The sequence below is a fragment of the Schistocerca piceifrons genome, chromosome 10, assembly GCF_021461385.2.
Source record: "Schistocerca piceifrons isolate TAMUIC-IGC-003096 chromosome 10, iqSchPice1.1, whole genome shotgun sequence".
Lineage (NCBI taxonomy): Eukaryota > Metazoa > Arthropoda > Insecta > Orthoptera > Acrididae > Schistocerca > Schistocerca piceifrons.
Window position 1 is genome coordinate 121845879 of NC_060147.1, and position 14990 is coordinate 121860868.

General features: G+C 44.6%; 1 protein-coding gene across 1 annotated transcript in view; it reads left to right on the forward strand.

Annotated features, from left to right (window-relative positions):
* LOC124718750 overlaps window positions 1–14990 on the forward strand; it is a 138281-nt gene that overhangs the window by 20435 nt on the left and 102856 nt on the right. The window contains exon 3 of the mRNA XM_047244364.1: window positions 7493–7821. Coding sequence (XP_047100320.1) covers window positions 7493–7821 — 329 coding nt within the window. The remainder of the gene's footprint in view (window positions 1–7492; window positions 7822–14990) is intronic.

The following is a 14990-nucleotide window of genomic DNA, read 5'->3' on the forward strand; positions in this document are numbered from 1 at the left end:
CTCGCCGCGTGCGGGCGAGCATTATCTTGCTGAAATATGACCAGAGCGTGTTCCCTTGAAGGACAACAAAACGGGTCGTAGAATATAGTCGACGTATCGCGGTGCACCGAAGGCGTCACGGATGACAACCAAAGCGATCCTGCTGTGAGAAGAAATCCCACACCAGACAAACATTTCTGTCGGCAGACAGTCGGGTTGCTGCTGCCCCGCCGTCTGGAGCGCCTCCAAACACGACATCGCTGGTAATCGGGGCTTAGTCTGAAGCGGGATTCACCACTGAAGACAATTCTGCTCCAGTAACAGTGCAGGCCGTTACCAACATTTTATTTTTATTTTTAGTTGAGTTGTATTTATCAAATTTAAATATCAATTAACAAAATTGTTCAAATGGCTCTGAGCACTATGGGACTTAACATCTGAGGTCATCAGTCCCCTACAACTTAGAACTACTTAAACCTAACTAACCTAAGGACATCACACACATCCATGCCCGAGGCAGGATTCGAACCTGCGACCGTAGCGGCCGCGCGGTTTCAGATTGAAGTGCCTAGAACCGCTCGGTCACAGTGGCCGGCATCAATTAACAAATTCTGACTCGTGATATATCTATGTTTAATTATTAATCGAATGGAAATACTAATATTCGTGATAAAAGAAGCTTCGGTTTCGCTGTAGTTGTGGCACTAGCAGTGCCGTCGTTGCTGTTGTGCACGCTGCCTATGAACGGTGATCCCTGGTGGCGCCTGCTAGCATTTAGCCTGTCGACAAACTGTTTGTTGTGAGTTCCGTATTCATAGCGTACGATGCTAGAGCAAGGCGGGTCAACAGTCTCTGACAGAGGAGCGCCTGCGGGACAAGGAAGGCAACCCGCAACGCGCGAATGTTGAGCGGGAAACAGGGGTGTCGGCAATGGCGATTTCTTCTCTCTTTCACTACTTTATATCCGTTTTCTGTTGTTCTATAGGTCTTGAATGCAGAATATATCGCAGTTTGAGTCGACTTTGGTCCTTGCCTTTGTTATCAATGTGGTAATCCCCTTTCTGCTCAGGAGCATCCGCACAATTCGATTCGATTAAGGTGCGCCAAATAACGCCACTTCCCTTTATTTTACAAACTTCCTGTCAAATTCGTCGAATGACAGCACCTAGGTGACCGGAAATGGCGTCCTAGTGACAAACGAGAAGAAAGGCGCCATGTTTTACGATATTCAGCAGCAAACGTGAATCTTCCGTTTTGGAACTTTTGTGCTTAGTTAGTAAGGCACGTTTTTGCTAAATTCTGGAGTAATTAGTGAACCTGTGATTCTGTTGAAGCATATTTATAGTAGATTTGAAACCATTGAGTTATTGTAAGATGGGTCTGTTTGAAATGGCAGAAAATGTTTGATAAGAACGAAAAGTTATTATTATTATTCGGCATGTGCCTATACAACCATCTGAAGAGTGAAACGTCAGTAGTGACGATACGAACTAAGGACAACACAGGATCCGGTCCCCAAGTGGAGAAAATCTCCAACCCGGTCGGGAATCGAACGCGGGCCCCTTCAGCTAGCAATCCGACCTGTTGACCGCACAGCTACCGAGGTGGACTTGAAAAGCTGTGTGTAGACCAATAAGGACGCTTCGGGGAAAATCTCTCAAGCAGGCCTGAGCACTTCAAAACGAGGTGCATCTACATATTGGTGTTGTTTAACGTGTACTGAGAACTTATTAGAATATATAATTCTCTGTCGAATCAGTCGACAGTATGCGCATGAACTCTGTGCTGCGGCCCACAAGAAAGACATCTTGGGATCTATTTGTGCTCCTGGTATGAAATAGTACGTTTCAAGTCTCAGTCTGAAAATCTGAATTTTACTTACTGCTTTACTCTTAGTATGTAGTAAACTTTTTTATTCAGCATTTCAGTGTGTCCAGCTCATCATTCTCTAGACGTGGCCTTATTGGGTACATGGAGTTGCATTACAGGCCACTCTAGACTCGCATGCTGGAGGACTACGGCTCAAACCCGCGTGCGGCTATCCAGATTTAGGTTTTCCGAGATTTCCGTAAATCTCTCCAGGCAAATGGCGGGATGGTTCCTTTGAAAGGGGATGGCCGGTTTCCTTCCCCACCCTTGACAGGATATGAGCTTCTACGTCTCTAATAACATCGATATCGACCTGACCTTAACCCCAATCTTCTTGTGAAAAGGCCATTTACTACGTTTTAGAAATTTCAGTTTCGAATATACTTCATGTGTTTTGAATGACCAGATTTTTTTTTTCTTCGTAGCTCAAGAGCTAATCTAAAGCCATGCGAAATTTCAAGGCAATCAGCTGAGAAGTCTGGCGACAAAAAATCGTAAAGTCTTACAGTGGCCTTATTTGGAGCACCTGCCTTAATCAACGTTGATAGTGACTGCTTGATTCGTAGTCGTAAGTAGGATGGAGTCAGTTGCTCCCACGACCAAACGATATGGCATCCCCTCGTCCGTGGTCCACACACGGTGGCCGGAAGGGCTCAGAGAGTCTGCTGTTTGCCAACCTAACGGGTCCTGCTAACGCGCGTGGAACTTATGTCTCTCTGGTCCAGTGCAGTCGCACTCCAATTGATACAATGGTTGGCTAAACTGCATGTCCAAATTCGCAGAACCCACAGCAGACAGCCCACGCATACGTCAGCAGACGACCCGCATCAACATTTGCAGACTATACTAAGAGTGATAAAATAACATAATTCCGGATACAAATTCGCTGAGTGTCGGAAGGGCACTCAGGTGTGTTCTGAGCATGTGACTCTTATAACAAGCCATGTAGCGGCTCACATGGAGCCGTTACACCTTCAAACTAATTTTATACAATTTTGCCAAATTTCAATATTTTGGAAGCAGGTTTAATAAAGATGACACACAACGAAACGGAGTGTCGAGTGATGTTTCATACAATAACTATATGGGATAAGCGATTAGCACAGCTCTAAAACAAAAAGAAAAAAGATGGACAACGAACGAATTATCCAAACGGGATGGAAATCGATAGATGTGATGTACATGTAAAGGCAAGCAAATGATTACATTTTCAGAAAAAATTGGGTGGTTTATTCAAGAGCAGAGCTTCACAACCTGAGAAAGTAAATAACGCGTCGGTCCACTTCTGGCCCTTAGGAAAGCAATTGTCAGGCCTGGAACTGATTGATAGAAAAGATAAAAGATCTAAACATACCATCAACAGCAACCCTCGTATCTTTTGACATCATATCCATGTACACAAATGTGCCAGTAGAAGAAACAATCAGCATTGCTAAAATCCAGCTACAGTATCAAGGGGACATAACAAGTACACACATAGATGAAATAAAAGCCACCCTAAAGATTATAACAGAACAGAACCGCTTCACTTTCAATAAAGAGTTCTATTTGCAAAAAGATGGCCTACCAATGGGCTCACCCATCAGTGGTCTACTTGCAGACATATTTCTAAACCATATTGAAAACAAAATATTCAATGAAATCATACAATCAAAACAGTACAAGATTATATACTGATACCAATATGTAGATGACATCATTTGCTTGATTGATGAAACACATACCCGAATAAAACAATTACACAGAGACATTAATACAGTTCACCAAAAAATAAAATTCACCATTGAAACAGAAGAGGAAATGAAGCTTAATTTGTTAGACTTTACCATACACAGAACCAACAACAAACATAATTTTGGAATTTTCAGGAAACCTACAGCCACAAATACAACCATCCACGTCAACTCCAACCACCCACAAGCACATAAACTCTCAAGCTTCAGACACATGCTACACAGGCTCAATAGAACTCCACTGGACAAACTAAACTACACACAGGAACTAAATGCAACAACCAAATAGCCAGAGAGAATGGATACAACACGCAAATGATAAACAAACTGAACAACAAAATTAAAAAACAAATTAAAAGAGAACAAACAATCAACAAATCTCCAGCCACAGCAGAGAACCAAAAACATCAGCTCCAGGCAAACACAAGATACAAAGAACACCCTAACAGCATGGCACACACTGACATACAGCAACAAAAACGTGCACATGATGGGAAACATACTGAAGAAACAAGTGCTACAAATATCATTCCGCACAAATAACACAGTACAGAAGAATCTAAGATCTAAGAACCCCCCTGAAGACAAATTCTCCAAACCTGGAATATATCAGTTAACCTGCAGTTCATGCCAGTCGGTCTACATAGGCCAAACATGCAGAAATTTCAAAATAAGGTACTCCGAACACCTCAGAGCCCTAAGAAGTGATAGTACACACTCTACTTTTGCAGACCATCTAATACAAGGAAACCAACACCCAGAAAACATGGAAACTGATCTTAAGATCCTTAGAGAAAGCAACAGTCTCTATCAAAAACTCACAATAGAGGAGAACTACCACATACAGGGAAAGATAGTCCTGAATGTAAATACAACACTGTGCAATAAAACACTGTTCGGAACTCTCAATGAACTATACAGTGGTGACATCCTACAGAAAACATAACAGGAAACAAACTTCTGTTTTCTTGGTTTTCTCCCCACCCCTCTTTCCATCTCCACCCCTCCTCTCTCTCTCTCTCTCTCTCTCTCTCTCTCTCTCTCTCTCTCTCTCACACACACACACACACACACACACACACACACACACACACATACATACATACACATTCAAAATCACCGCCATAAAACAAAAACACACAAGACCAACGATGAACAAGTGGGCAATGACAATAACATGACACGTCTCACTGAGTGTATTGTCAGAAGTGTCTGCTCAGATCACATTTGGCCACATTTTGTGGAAGTGCATGTGAGGTGAAGTAGTGGGCGGAAATTTATGAAGAACTGAGTAAAAGCATTGCACTAAATAGTAGCTGATTGAGACATCAACCAGGGACACGAAACAGGACGGAAAATGTAACTGCAGAAACGTACATAACCTCTAACCTCGAAACAGCTCTCCACAAATACGCAATAATTCTCTTCATGGCTAGTTTGCAGATGACATGCTGTCAAAAAAAACGACGAAAACGAGCGCTAAAGTCGATGTATAATAATACAGTTCAATTAGCGATGTAATTTTAAGGTGAGTGTCCAAACAAAACGAAGCAAATTGCAAATATTGTATTTCTTAGGCCTACAGTAGTTAAATTATTAAAAATGTGATATTGTACTTTACAGAAAATAAAAATTTAACCCACAGAAGATGACACATTGGTGTCGAAACATGTCTGGGGAAATATAAATTGCATAAGGCTGGTTTCCACAACAACTCAATTGATAGAGTTGTTGGATGTCCTCGTTGGGGATATGAAGCCAGATTTTGTCCAATTGGTGCGTTAGATCGTCAAAATATCGAGATGGTCGCAGGACACTGCTCATAATCCTCTAAACGTTCTCAGTTGGGTAGAGATCCGGCATCCTTGCTCGCAAGGACGGGCGAAGACTAGAAACTCTCCCCGTGTGCAGGCGGGCACTATCTTGCCGATATGTAAGCCCGGGCTGGCTCGCCATGAAGGGCAACGAAGCGGGACGTAGAATGTCCACGACGTACTGCTGCGCTGAAAGGGTGCCATGGATGACAACCAAAGGGGCGGGGCCCTGCTAGAGATAACACGGTAGCCCAGGCTATCACTCCTGTCTGTCGGGCAGTATAGCTGGCGACAGTCAGCATGGTGTCCGACCGCTGTCCTGGGCGTCTCCAGACGCGTCTTCGCTGATCACTGCGCCTCAGTCTGACAGTTCTGCTCAGTCCAGTGGGATTCCAGGCCGGAGAAGTGGCTGGAGGCTTCACGGACGGCTGTGGGATACCTACCTGAATGTCGCCCGAAATGGACGAAATGACACAGCAGACGTGGCATTATGACGACAGCACGCGTTTGCAGTCGCGTCCCGAGGAAACGACCGAGCGAGGTGGCGCAGTGGCTAGCACACTGGACTCGCATTCGGGAGGACGACGGTTCAATCTCGCGTCCGGCCATCCCGATTTAGGTTTTCCCTGATTTCCCTAAATCGCTCCAGGCAAATGCTGGGATGGTTCCTCTGAAAGGGCACGGCCGACTTCCTTCCCCGTCCTTCCCTAATCCGATGAGAGCGATGACCTCGCTATTTGGTCTCTTCCCCCAAACAACCCAACATAAAACCGAGGAAACGGTTTCTCCCCGTAGGAAGAAGAAGGGAACTCACGGGATAGGAGAACTTACGTACACTATGTGATCAAAAGTATCCGGACACCCCCAAAGAGCAAACGTTTTTCATATTAGGTGCATTGTGCTGCCACCTACTGGCAGGTACTCCATATCAGCGACTTCAGTAGTCATTAGATATCGTGAGAGAGGAGAATGGGACGCTCTAACGTGGTCAGGTGACTGGGTGTCACTTATATCATACATCTGCAGGCGAGATTTGCACACTGCTAAACATCCCTAGGTCCACTGTTACCGGTGGGATAGTGAAGTGGAAACGTGAAGGGACACGTACAGCACAAAATCGTACAGGCCGACCTCATCTGTTGACTGACAGACACCGCCAACAGTTGAAGACGGTCGTCATGTGTAAGACGCAGACATCTCTCCAGACCATCACACAGGAATTCCAAACTGCATCGGGATCCACTGTAAGCACTAGGTCAGTTAGTCGGGGGGTGAGAAAACTTTAATTTCATTGTCGAGTGGCTGTTCACAAGCCACACATCACGCCGGTAAACGCCAGACGACGCCCCGCTTGGTGTAAAGAGCGTAAACATTGTACGATTGAACAGTGGAAAAACGTTGTGTGGAGTGACAAATCACAAAAAATGGTTCAAATGGCTCTGAGCACTATGGGACTCAACTGCTGAGGTCATTAGTCCCCTAGAACTTAGAACTAGTTAAACCTAACTAACCTAAGGACATCACAAACATCCATGCCCGAGGCAGGATTCGAACCTGCGACCGTAGCGGTCTTGCGGTTCCAGACTGCAGCGCCTTTAACCGCACGGCCACTTCGGCCGGCGACAAATCACTGTACACAATGTAGTGATCCGATGGAGATCCGAATGCAGGGTGAGGGTACGGCGAATGCACGGTGAACATCATCTGCCAGCGTGTGTAGCGCCAACAGTAAAAGTCAGAGGTGGTGGAGTTATGGTGTGGTCGTGTTTCTCATGCAGGGGGCTTGCACCCCTTTTTGTTTTGTGGCACTGTCACAGCCAGGCCTACATTGATGTTTTAAGTACCTTGTTGCTTCCCACTGTTGAAGAGCAATTCGGGGATGGAAATTACACCTATCAACACGATCAAGCACGGCGTGTGGCGGCGTGGTTACACGACAGCGACATCCCTGTAATGAACTGGCCTGCACAGAGTCCTGACCTGAACCCTATTTATCGATATTTTTGGGAAAAAGTGTCATGTATCGATATCATCTATGTTTTGCGACCAGCTGTAGCGCAGTGTGACGGAGGCGGTGTTTGCGGCGTGCCTGCGCAGGTGACGAGAGTGCGGTGGTGAGGGGCGTCGCGACGGCGGACGGGCTGTTCGACGGCCACGTGTGGACGCCGGCGGACGGGGACGACGTGCTGTACATCGAGCCCGCGTCGCGCTACCTGCAGCCGGCGGCGGCGGCGGCGGCGGCCGAGGCGTCGCAGACGTCGACGCCGCACCACTCGGTGGCGCACCGGGGCTCGGCCGTGCGCGGCGTGCGCACGCCGCAGCCCTGCGCCTCCCACCTGCTGCACCAGCGACGCCTGCAGGTGGGCCGCACACCGTTCAAAACAACTAGGGGCATACGTAGAGGAGAGCGGGGAAATACCGTGCACGTAAGCCATTTCTCAAATATTTCGTATTTTTCGAACTCGATTGCAATGCTCAACACCTTTTTTTCGGCAAGAGATCAATGCCCCCCCACACGTTTATGGCTTCATATTTGCTATATTACATCGATTTACGTTCCTACAGCTGTTTTACAACAGTGTTACATTGCACGGTATTACCCCGAGGGGTATCTTATCATACAGCATAGCACATAAAATGACAAAAACTCTGTAGAAATAAATCAAATTAAGAAATTCGAAATTCAGAATTTATTTAGAAATGAAACACATACATTTTACAACGTATTAAAGTTTCTAAAGACAGAAAATCCTTTTACTGGTAAAAGAAAATTATTGGATTATGGTGTCAACTTGTCTCTAAACACATGTATCCCCTGTTTTAATGGCAGTGGTACGCAAATATAGTTTCCAGCTGTGTCACATCCACTACACAAGGAAAACTTGTAACATGACACACACACACACACACACACACACACACTTCCAAATATACAGGGTGTTACAAAAAGGTACGGCCAAACTTTCAGGAAACATTCCTCACACACAAATAAAGAAAAGATGTTATGTGGACATGTGTCCGGAAACGCTTAATTTCCATGTTAGAGCTCATTTTAGTTTCGTCAGTATGTATTGTACTTCCTCGATTCACCGCCACTTGGCCCAATTGAAGGAAGGTAAAGTTGACTTCGGTGCTTGTGTTGACATGTGACTCATTGCGCTACAGTACTAGTATCAAGCACATCTGTACGTAACATCAACAGGTTAGTGTTAATCACGAACGTGGTTTTGCAGTCAGTGCAATGTTTACAAATGCGGAGTTGGCAGATGCCCATTTGATGTATGGATTAGCACGTGGCGCGGTACGTTTGTATCGAGACAGATTTCCAGAACGAAGGTGTCCCGACAGGAAGATGTGCGAAGCAATTGATCGGCGTCTTAGGGAGCACGGAACATTCCAGCCTATGACTCGCGACTGGGGAAGACCTAGAACGACGAGGACACCTGCAATGGACGAGGCAATTCTTCGTGCAGTTGATGATAACCCTAATGTCAGCGTCAGAGAAGTTGCTGCTCTACCAGGTAACATTGACCACGTCACTGTATGGAGAGTGCTACGGGAGAACCAGTTGTTTCTGTACCATGTACAGCGTGTGCAGGCACTATCAGCAGCTGATTGGCCTCCACGGGTACACTTCTGCGAATGGTTCATCCAACAATGTGTCAATCCTCATTTCAGTGCAAATGTTCCCTTTACGGATGAGGCTTCATTCCAACGTGATCAAATTGTATATTTTCACAATCAACATGTGTGGGCTGACTAGAATCCGCACGCAATTGTGCAATCACATCATCAACACAGATTTTCTGTGAACGTTTGGGCAGGCATTGTTGGTGATGTCTTGATTGGGCCCCATGTTCTTCCACCTACGCTCAATGGAGCACGTTATCGTGATTTCATACGGGATACTCTACCTGTGCTGCTAGAACATGTGCCTTTACAAGTACGACACAACATGTGGTTCATGCACGATGGGGCTCCTGCACATTTCAGTCGAAGTGTTCGTACGCTTCTCAACAACAGATTCGGTGACCGACAGATTGGTAGAGGCGGACCAATTCCGTGGCCTCCACGCTCTCCTGACCCCAACCCTCTTGACTTTCATTTATGGGGGCATTTGAAAGCTCTTGTCTACGCAACCCCGGTACCAAATGTAGAGACTCTTCGTGCTCGTATTGTGGACGGCTGTGATACAATACGCCATTCTCCAGGGCTGCATCAGCTCATCAGGGATTCCATGCGACGGAGGGTGGATGCATGTATCCTCGCTAACGGAGGACATTTTGAACATTTCCTGTAACAAAGTGTTTGAAGTCACGCTCGTACGTTCTGTTGCTGTGTGTTTCCATTCCATGATTAATGTGATTTGAGGAGAAGTAATAAAATGAGCTCTAACATGGAAAGTAAGCGTTTCCGGACACATGTCCACATAACATATTTTCTTTCTTTGTGTGTGAAGAATGTTTCCTGAAAGTTTGGCCGTACCTTTTTGTAACACCCTGTATAGATAAGGAACAGCAAAGGGCCCACAACATTACCTTGGGGAACGCCAGAAATCACTTGTGTTTTACTCGATAACTTCCCGTCAGTTACTACGAACTGTGACCTCTCTGACAGGAAATCAGAAATCCAGTCACATAACTGAGACGATATTCCATAAGCACGCAATTTCACTACAACCCACTTGTGTGGTACAGTGTCAAAAGCCTTCCGGAAATCCAGGAATACGGAATCGATCTGAAATCCCTTGTCAATAGCACTCACCACTTCATGTGAATAAAGAGCTAGTTGTCTTTCACAGGAATGATGTTCTCTAAACCCATGTTGACTGTGTGTCAATAGACCGTTTTCTTCGAGGTAATTCATAATGTTCGAACAGAATATATGTTCTAAAATCCTGCTGCATATCGCCGTTAACGATATGGGCCTGTAATTTAGTGGATTACTCCTACTACCTTTCTTGAATATTGGTGTGACCTGTGCAACTTTCCAGTCTTTGGGTACGGATCTTTCGTCGAGCTTACGGTTGTATATGATTGTTATTTATGGTGATAATGCATCAGCATACTCGGAAAGGAACCTAATTGGTATACAGTCTGGACCGGAAGACTTGCTTTTATTAAGTGATTTGAGTTGCTTCGGTACTCCGAGGATATTTACTTCTACGTTACTCATGTTGGCAGCTGTTCTCGATTCGAATTCTGGAATATTTACTTCGTCTTCTTTTGTGAAGGCATTTCGGAAGGCTGTGTTTAGTAACTTTGCTTTCGCAGCTCTGTCTTCGATAGTATCTCCATTGCTATCGCGCAGAGAAGCCATTGATTTTTTCTTGCAGCTTACATATTGTGCCAGGTTTCGAGACAAAGTTTCGTTGTCGAAACTGTTACAGGCGTCTCACATTGAACTCCGCGCTAAATTTCGAGCTTCTGTAAAGGATCGCCAATCTCGGGGATTTTGCGTCTGTTTAAATTTGTCATGTTTGTTTCGTTGTTTCTGCAACAGTGTTCTAACCCGTTTTGTGTACCAAGGAGGATCAGCTCCGTCGTTTGTTAGTTTATTTGGTATAAATCTCTCAACTGCTGCCGATACTATTTCTTTGAATTTAAGGCACATCTGGTCTACACTTACATTATTAATTTGGAATGAGTGAAGATTGTCTCTCAGGAAGCCGCGAAGTGAATTTTTATCTGCTTTTTTCCAATAGGTATATTTTTCGCTTATTTTTCGAGGATTTGGGGATTACAACATACAGTCTCGCTACGTCAACCCTGTGTTCACTAATCCCTTAATCGGTTCTAATAGTAGATTTTCAGCGTCTTAGACGAGTTTATGACGGTGGACGAGGCTATTCAGAACGCAACTTTTTCTGTCGTTGTGCAGATACCGAACCCTGTGTGTAGCTTTCCTGTGGCTAAGGTGTCTACTTGTTTTCCTGCAGTGCACATCTGTTGACTGCGTAATGCACTAAAGTGTCAGATGACCCCTCAGCGTGGAAGTGAGTACCGGTGTCTCATGCGAGCTAACACCCTAAAGATGTTCGGGCTCACGTGCGGTTCCTCTTGACTCAAACTCGTCTAGGGGTTGAACCGGACGTGTCGCAGTACACGTCCTAAATTAGACACTTGTGACCCTTTGGTTAAATTGTCTGGCTGATGGCAAGTTTGCGAAATACAAAGTTAACACAATATATAATAACAGTAATACTAATATCGAGAACTACATTAAAGACCCATAAATGATATAGGCCACACAGTTGCGATTTGATTAGAATAATGTTCATTCAGGAAGCAAACTAATATGGAAAATGCTCGTATTTAGAGTTACTATTACACTCGATCGCATATCCATTTGACACAGTTCGGTCATTGCCAATCTCATCGAGAAACACAAGTCCAATACTCCACTTCGTTAACTATGCGAAAAGTTCACACCAGGCGCGTGGCCGCTCACCGCTCAGAGACTAAGTCCCACGATACCACACAACGCGAAATTTTCTAGGTCGTTTCACTAACTAGCTGCCTAAAGACCGTCTGTCCGTTTTCGCGTCTCAATCCCAACTGTGCCTCTCTGCCCTTACCCGGCTGCGTTATCCCGCGCGACGAATATCTTCACTCAACTGACTACGGCAGTTCCCTTTCCTGAAGCCATCAATCTGATTGGCTACAGCTTATTCTACATTATTTTACATTTTAACATATTTAAATAATCAAATCTTAACCACTTTCACGTTGTAAATAAAGAAACAATAATATCCATTACCTAATAAATGTTAAATTCTTTTACATAAAACCAATACAATTTCCTTCTTAACTTTGAATGTCACGGCCAGTTGCCTTGCACCAATGTGACTTCTGATAAATAAATAAAGAACAAAAGTAACTACTACGCATTAAACTATACAAGAAATATTCTGTTACCTAATGATTCAATAAGTTGTCATGTTCTTATCGTTCAATGTGTTTTGTGTGGAGGAAATGATGATCTGATTCTTAACTGAAAATAATGATAATTTAAACTGACCATAACTTTTAAACAAATAAAGTTACAGAGTTGATATTTACAAGGTTTGTCATTTTAATGATACGCTTCTATATGAAATGTCTATCGTTAAGATCCACCAAAGCGTTCAGATTTTAGCAATAACGTCTTTGTTACAAAACTTGTTAATTTCAAACGAAACTTCCTGGCAGATTAAAACTGTGTGCCCGACCGAGACTCGAACTCGGGACCTTTGCCTTTCGCGGGCAAGTGCTCTACCAACTGAGCTACCGAAGCACGACTCACGCCCCGTCCTCACAGCTTTACTTCTGCCAGTATCTCGTCTCCTACCTTCCAAACTTTACAGAAGCTCTCCTGCGAACCTTGCAGGACTAGCACTCCTGAAAGAAAGGATATAGCGGAGACATGGCTTAGCCACAGCCTGGGGGATGTTTCCAGAATGAGATTTTCACTCTGCATGGTTCGCAGAAGAGCTTCTGTAAAGTTTGGAAGGTAGGAGACGAGATACTGGCAGAAGTAAAGCTGTGGGTACCGGACGTGAGTCGTGCTTCGGTAGCTCAGTTGGTAGAGCACTTGCCCGCGAAAGGCAAAGGTCCCGAGTTCGAGTCTCGGTCGGGCACACAGTTTTAATCTGCCAGGAAGTTTCATATCAGCGCACACTCCGCTGCAGAGTGAAAATCTCATTTTGTTAATTTCACTTTAACAGTGAATCCTAAACTATTATAGATATGAACAACATTCAAATTTTATTGAGATTACCATGAAAATGTATCAAGGATGTCACATTAAAATTACTGTGACTTCATTCCTGAATTACTGCAGAATTAAACAGTTTTCATAAACGTTACCTTTAGGCCGATCTTAGATCCGCCATATTTAACACTGCTACGTCACCTTGGCCACAGACAGCTTTAGAAGCTGCTTCCCTGTGACGTAGGTTCTCGTCTGTCTCACTCGCACACTACAGCGTTTAGGCCACATTCAGCACAACAGACGCCTGTGAGTTTCCCCATCTCGTGGGGAATCTGCGCTCTTTGTAGCACACGGCCCTGGACATCAGGGTTCGTTTCACAATTCCTGAAGGCTGGCTCTTTCGGCGATGTACTGATGTGAGAGCGAAATGCTCGATAATTGTCACTCAATGTTTTCTAATGAGGTACACAGATGGCAGTTGTCACCACTCGTTATGCGGTCATTCCACTACACCTACATCTACACTCTGCAAACCATTGTGAAGTGCACGGCAGAGGGTGCGTCCCATTGTACCGGTTATAAGGGTTTCTTCCCATTCCACTCATGTATGGACCGCGGGAAGAATGACTGTTTAAATGCCTCTGTTCGTGCGGTAATTATCTTAATTTTATCCTCACGATACCTATGTGAGCGACACGTAGGGGGTGGTAGTATTCCCAGAGTCATCATTCAAAGCCGCTTCCTGAAACTTTGCAAGTAGGCTTTCTCGGGATAGTTTACTTCTGTCTTTTTAACAGTCTGCCAGTTCAGTTCCTTCAGTATCTCTGAAACACTCTCCCACCGGTCAAACAAACCTGTGAAGATTCGTGCTGCCCTTCTCTGTATACGTTCAATATCCCCTGTTAGACCTATTTGGTACGGGTCCCATACACTTGAGCAATATTCTAGGAAGGGTCGTACGAGTGATTTGTAAGCAGGAAATCTCCTTTGTGCACTGCTTACTTTTCCCCCGTTTTCCACCACCGAACCAAAGTCTACCACCTGTTTTACCCACGACTGAGCGTATGTGATCATTCCATTTCAATACCTAGGTGTGATTGGAAAGTTTTAAGAATGGACTTGTAATTGTACAGTAGTGGTACTTGCATCCTACTGTGATGCACCTCCTTCAAAAATAGTCCCCTTCTGGCTGAACACACCGACTCCGAGGATGTTTTCACTTTTGGAAACATTCCTGGAAATTATTTTCCTGAAGCGTGTTAAGGACGCTCTCCATATTTGCCTGGATGTCTTCTATCGAGTGAAATCGCTTCCCTTTCAGTGAAAATTTCAGTTTAGGAAACAGCTAGAAGTCCGCAGTAGTCAAATCAGGGGAATATGACGGTTGTGGAAGCACAGGAATTTTGAATTTAGTCAAAAATTCAGCAATGGAGAAGGCACGATGAGCTGGAGCATTGTCGTGGTATAGCACCCAACTTCTGTCTTAAAACACAATGCAGTCCTCTTCTTCCGCAACTTTTCGTGCAAACGCTCAAGGACACATTTGTAATATTCCTGGTTAATTGTCTGTCCTCCAGGGGTAAATTCATGATGCACAACAACTGTAGAATCGAAAAAAATCACCAACATTGTCTTCACCTTCGACTGACTTTGCCGTGATTTTCTCGGCCGTGGTGAACCTGGAGTCTTCAACTGCGAAGACTTCACTTTGGTTTGAGGATCATATCCATATACCCACGATTCGTCACCTGCAATTACCCTATTTAACAAATCTGGGTCATTTTTAATCCGATTAATCAGTTCTTGGCACACTTCAAGTCGGTATTGTCTCTGGTCACTTGACAACGCTTCAGGAATGAATTTTGCAGACACTCGACGCATGTTCAGTTCTTCAGTTAAAATT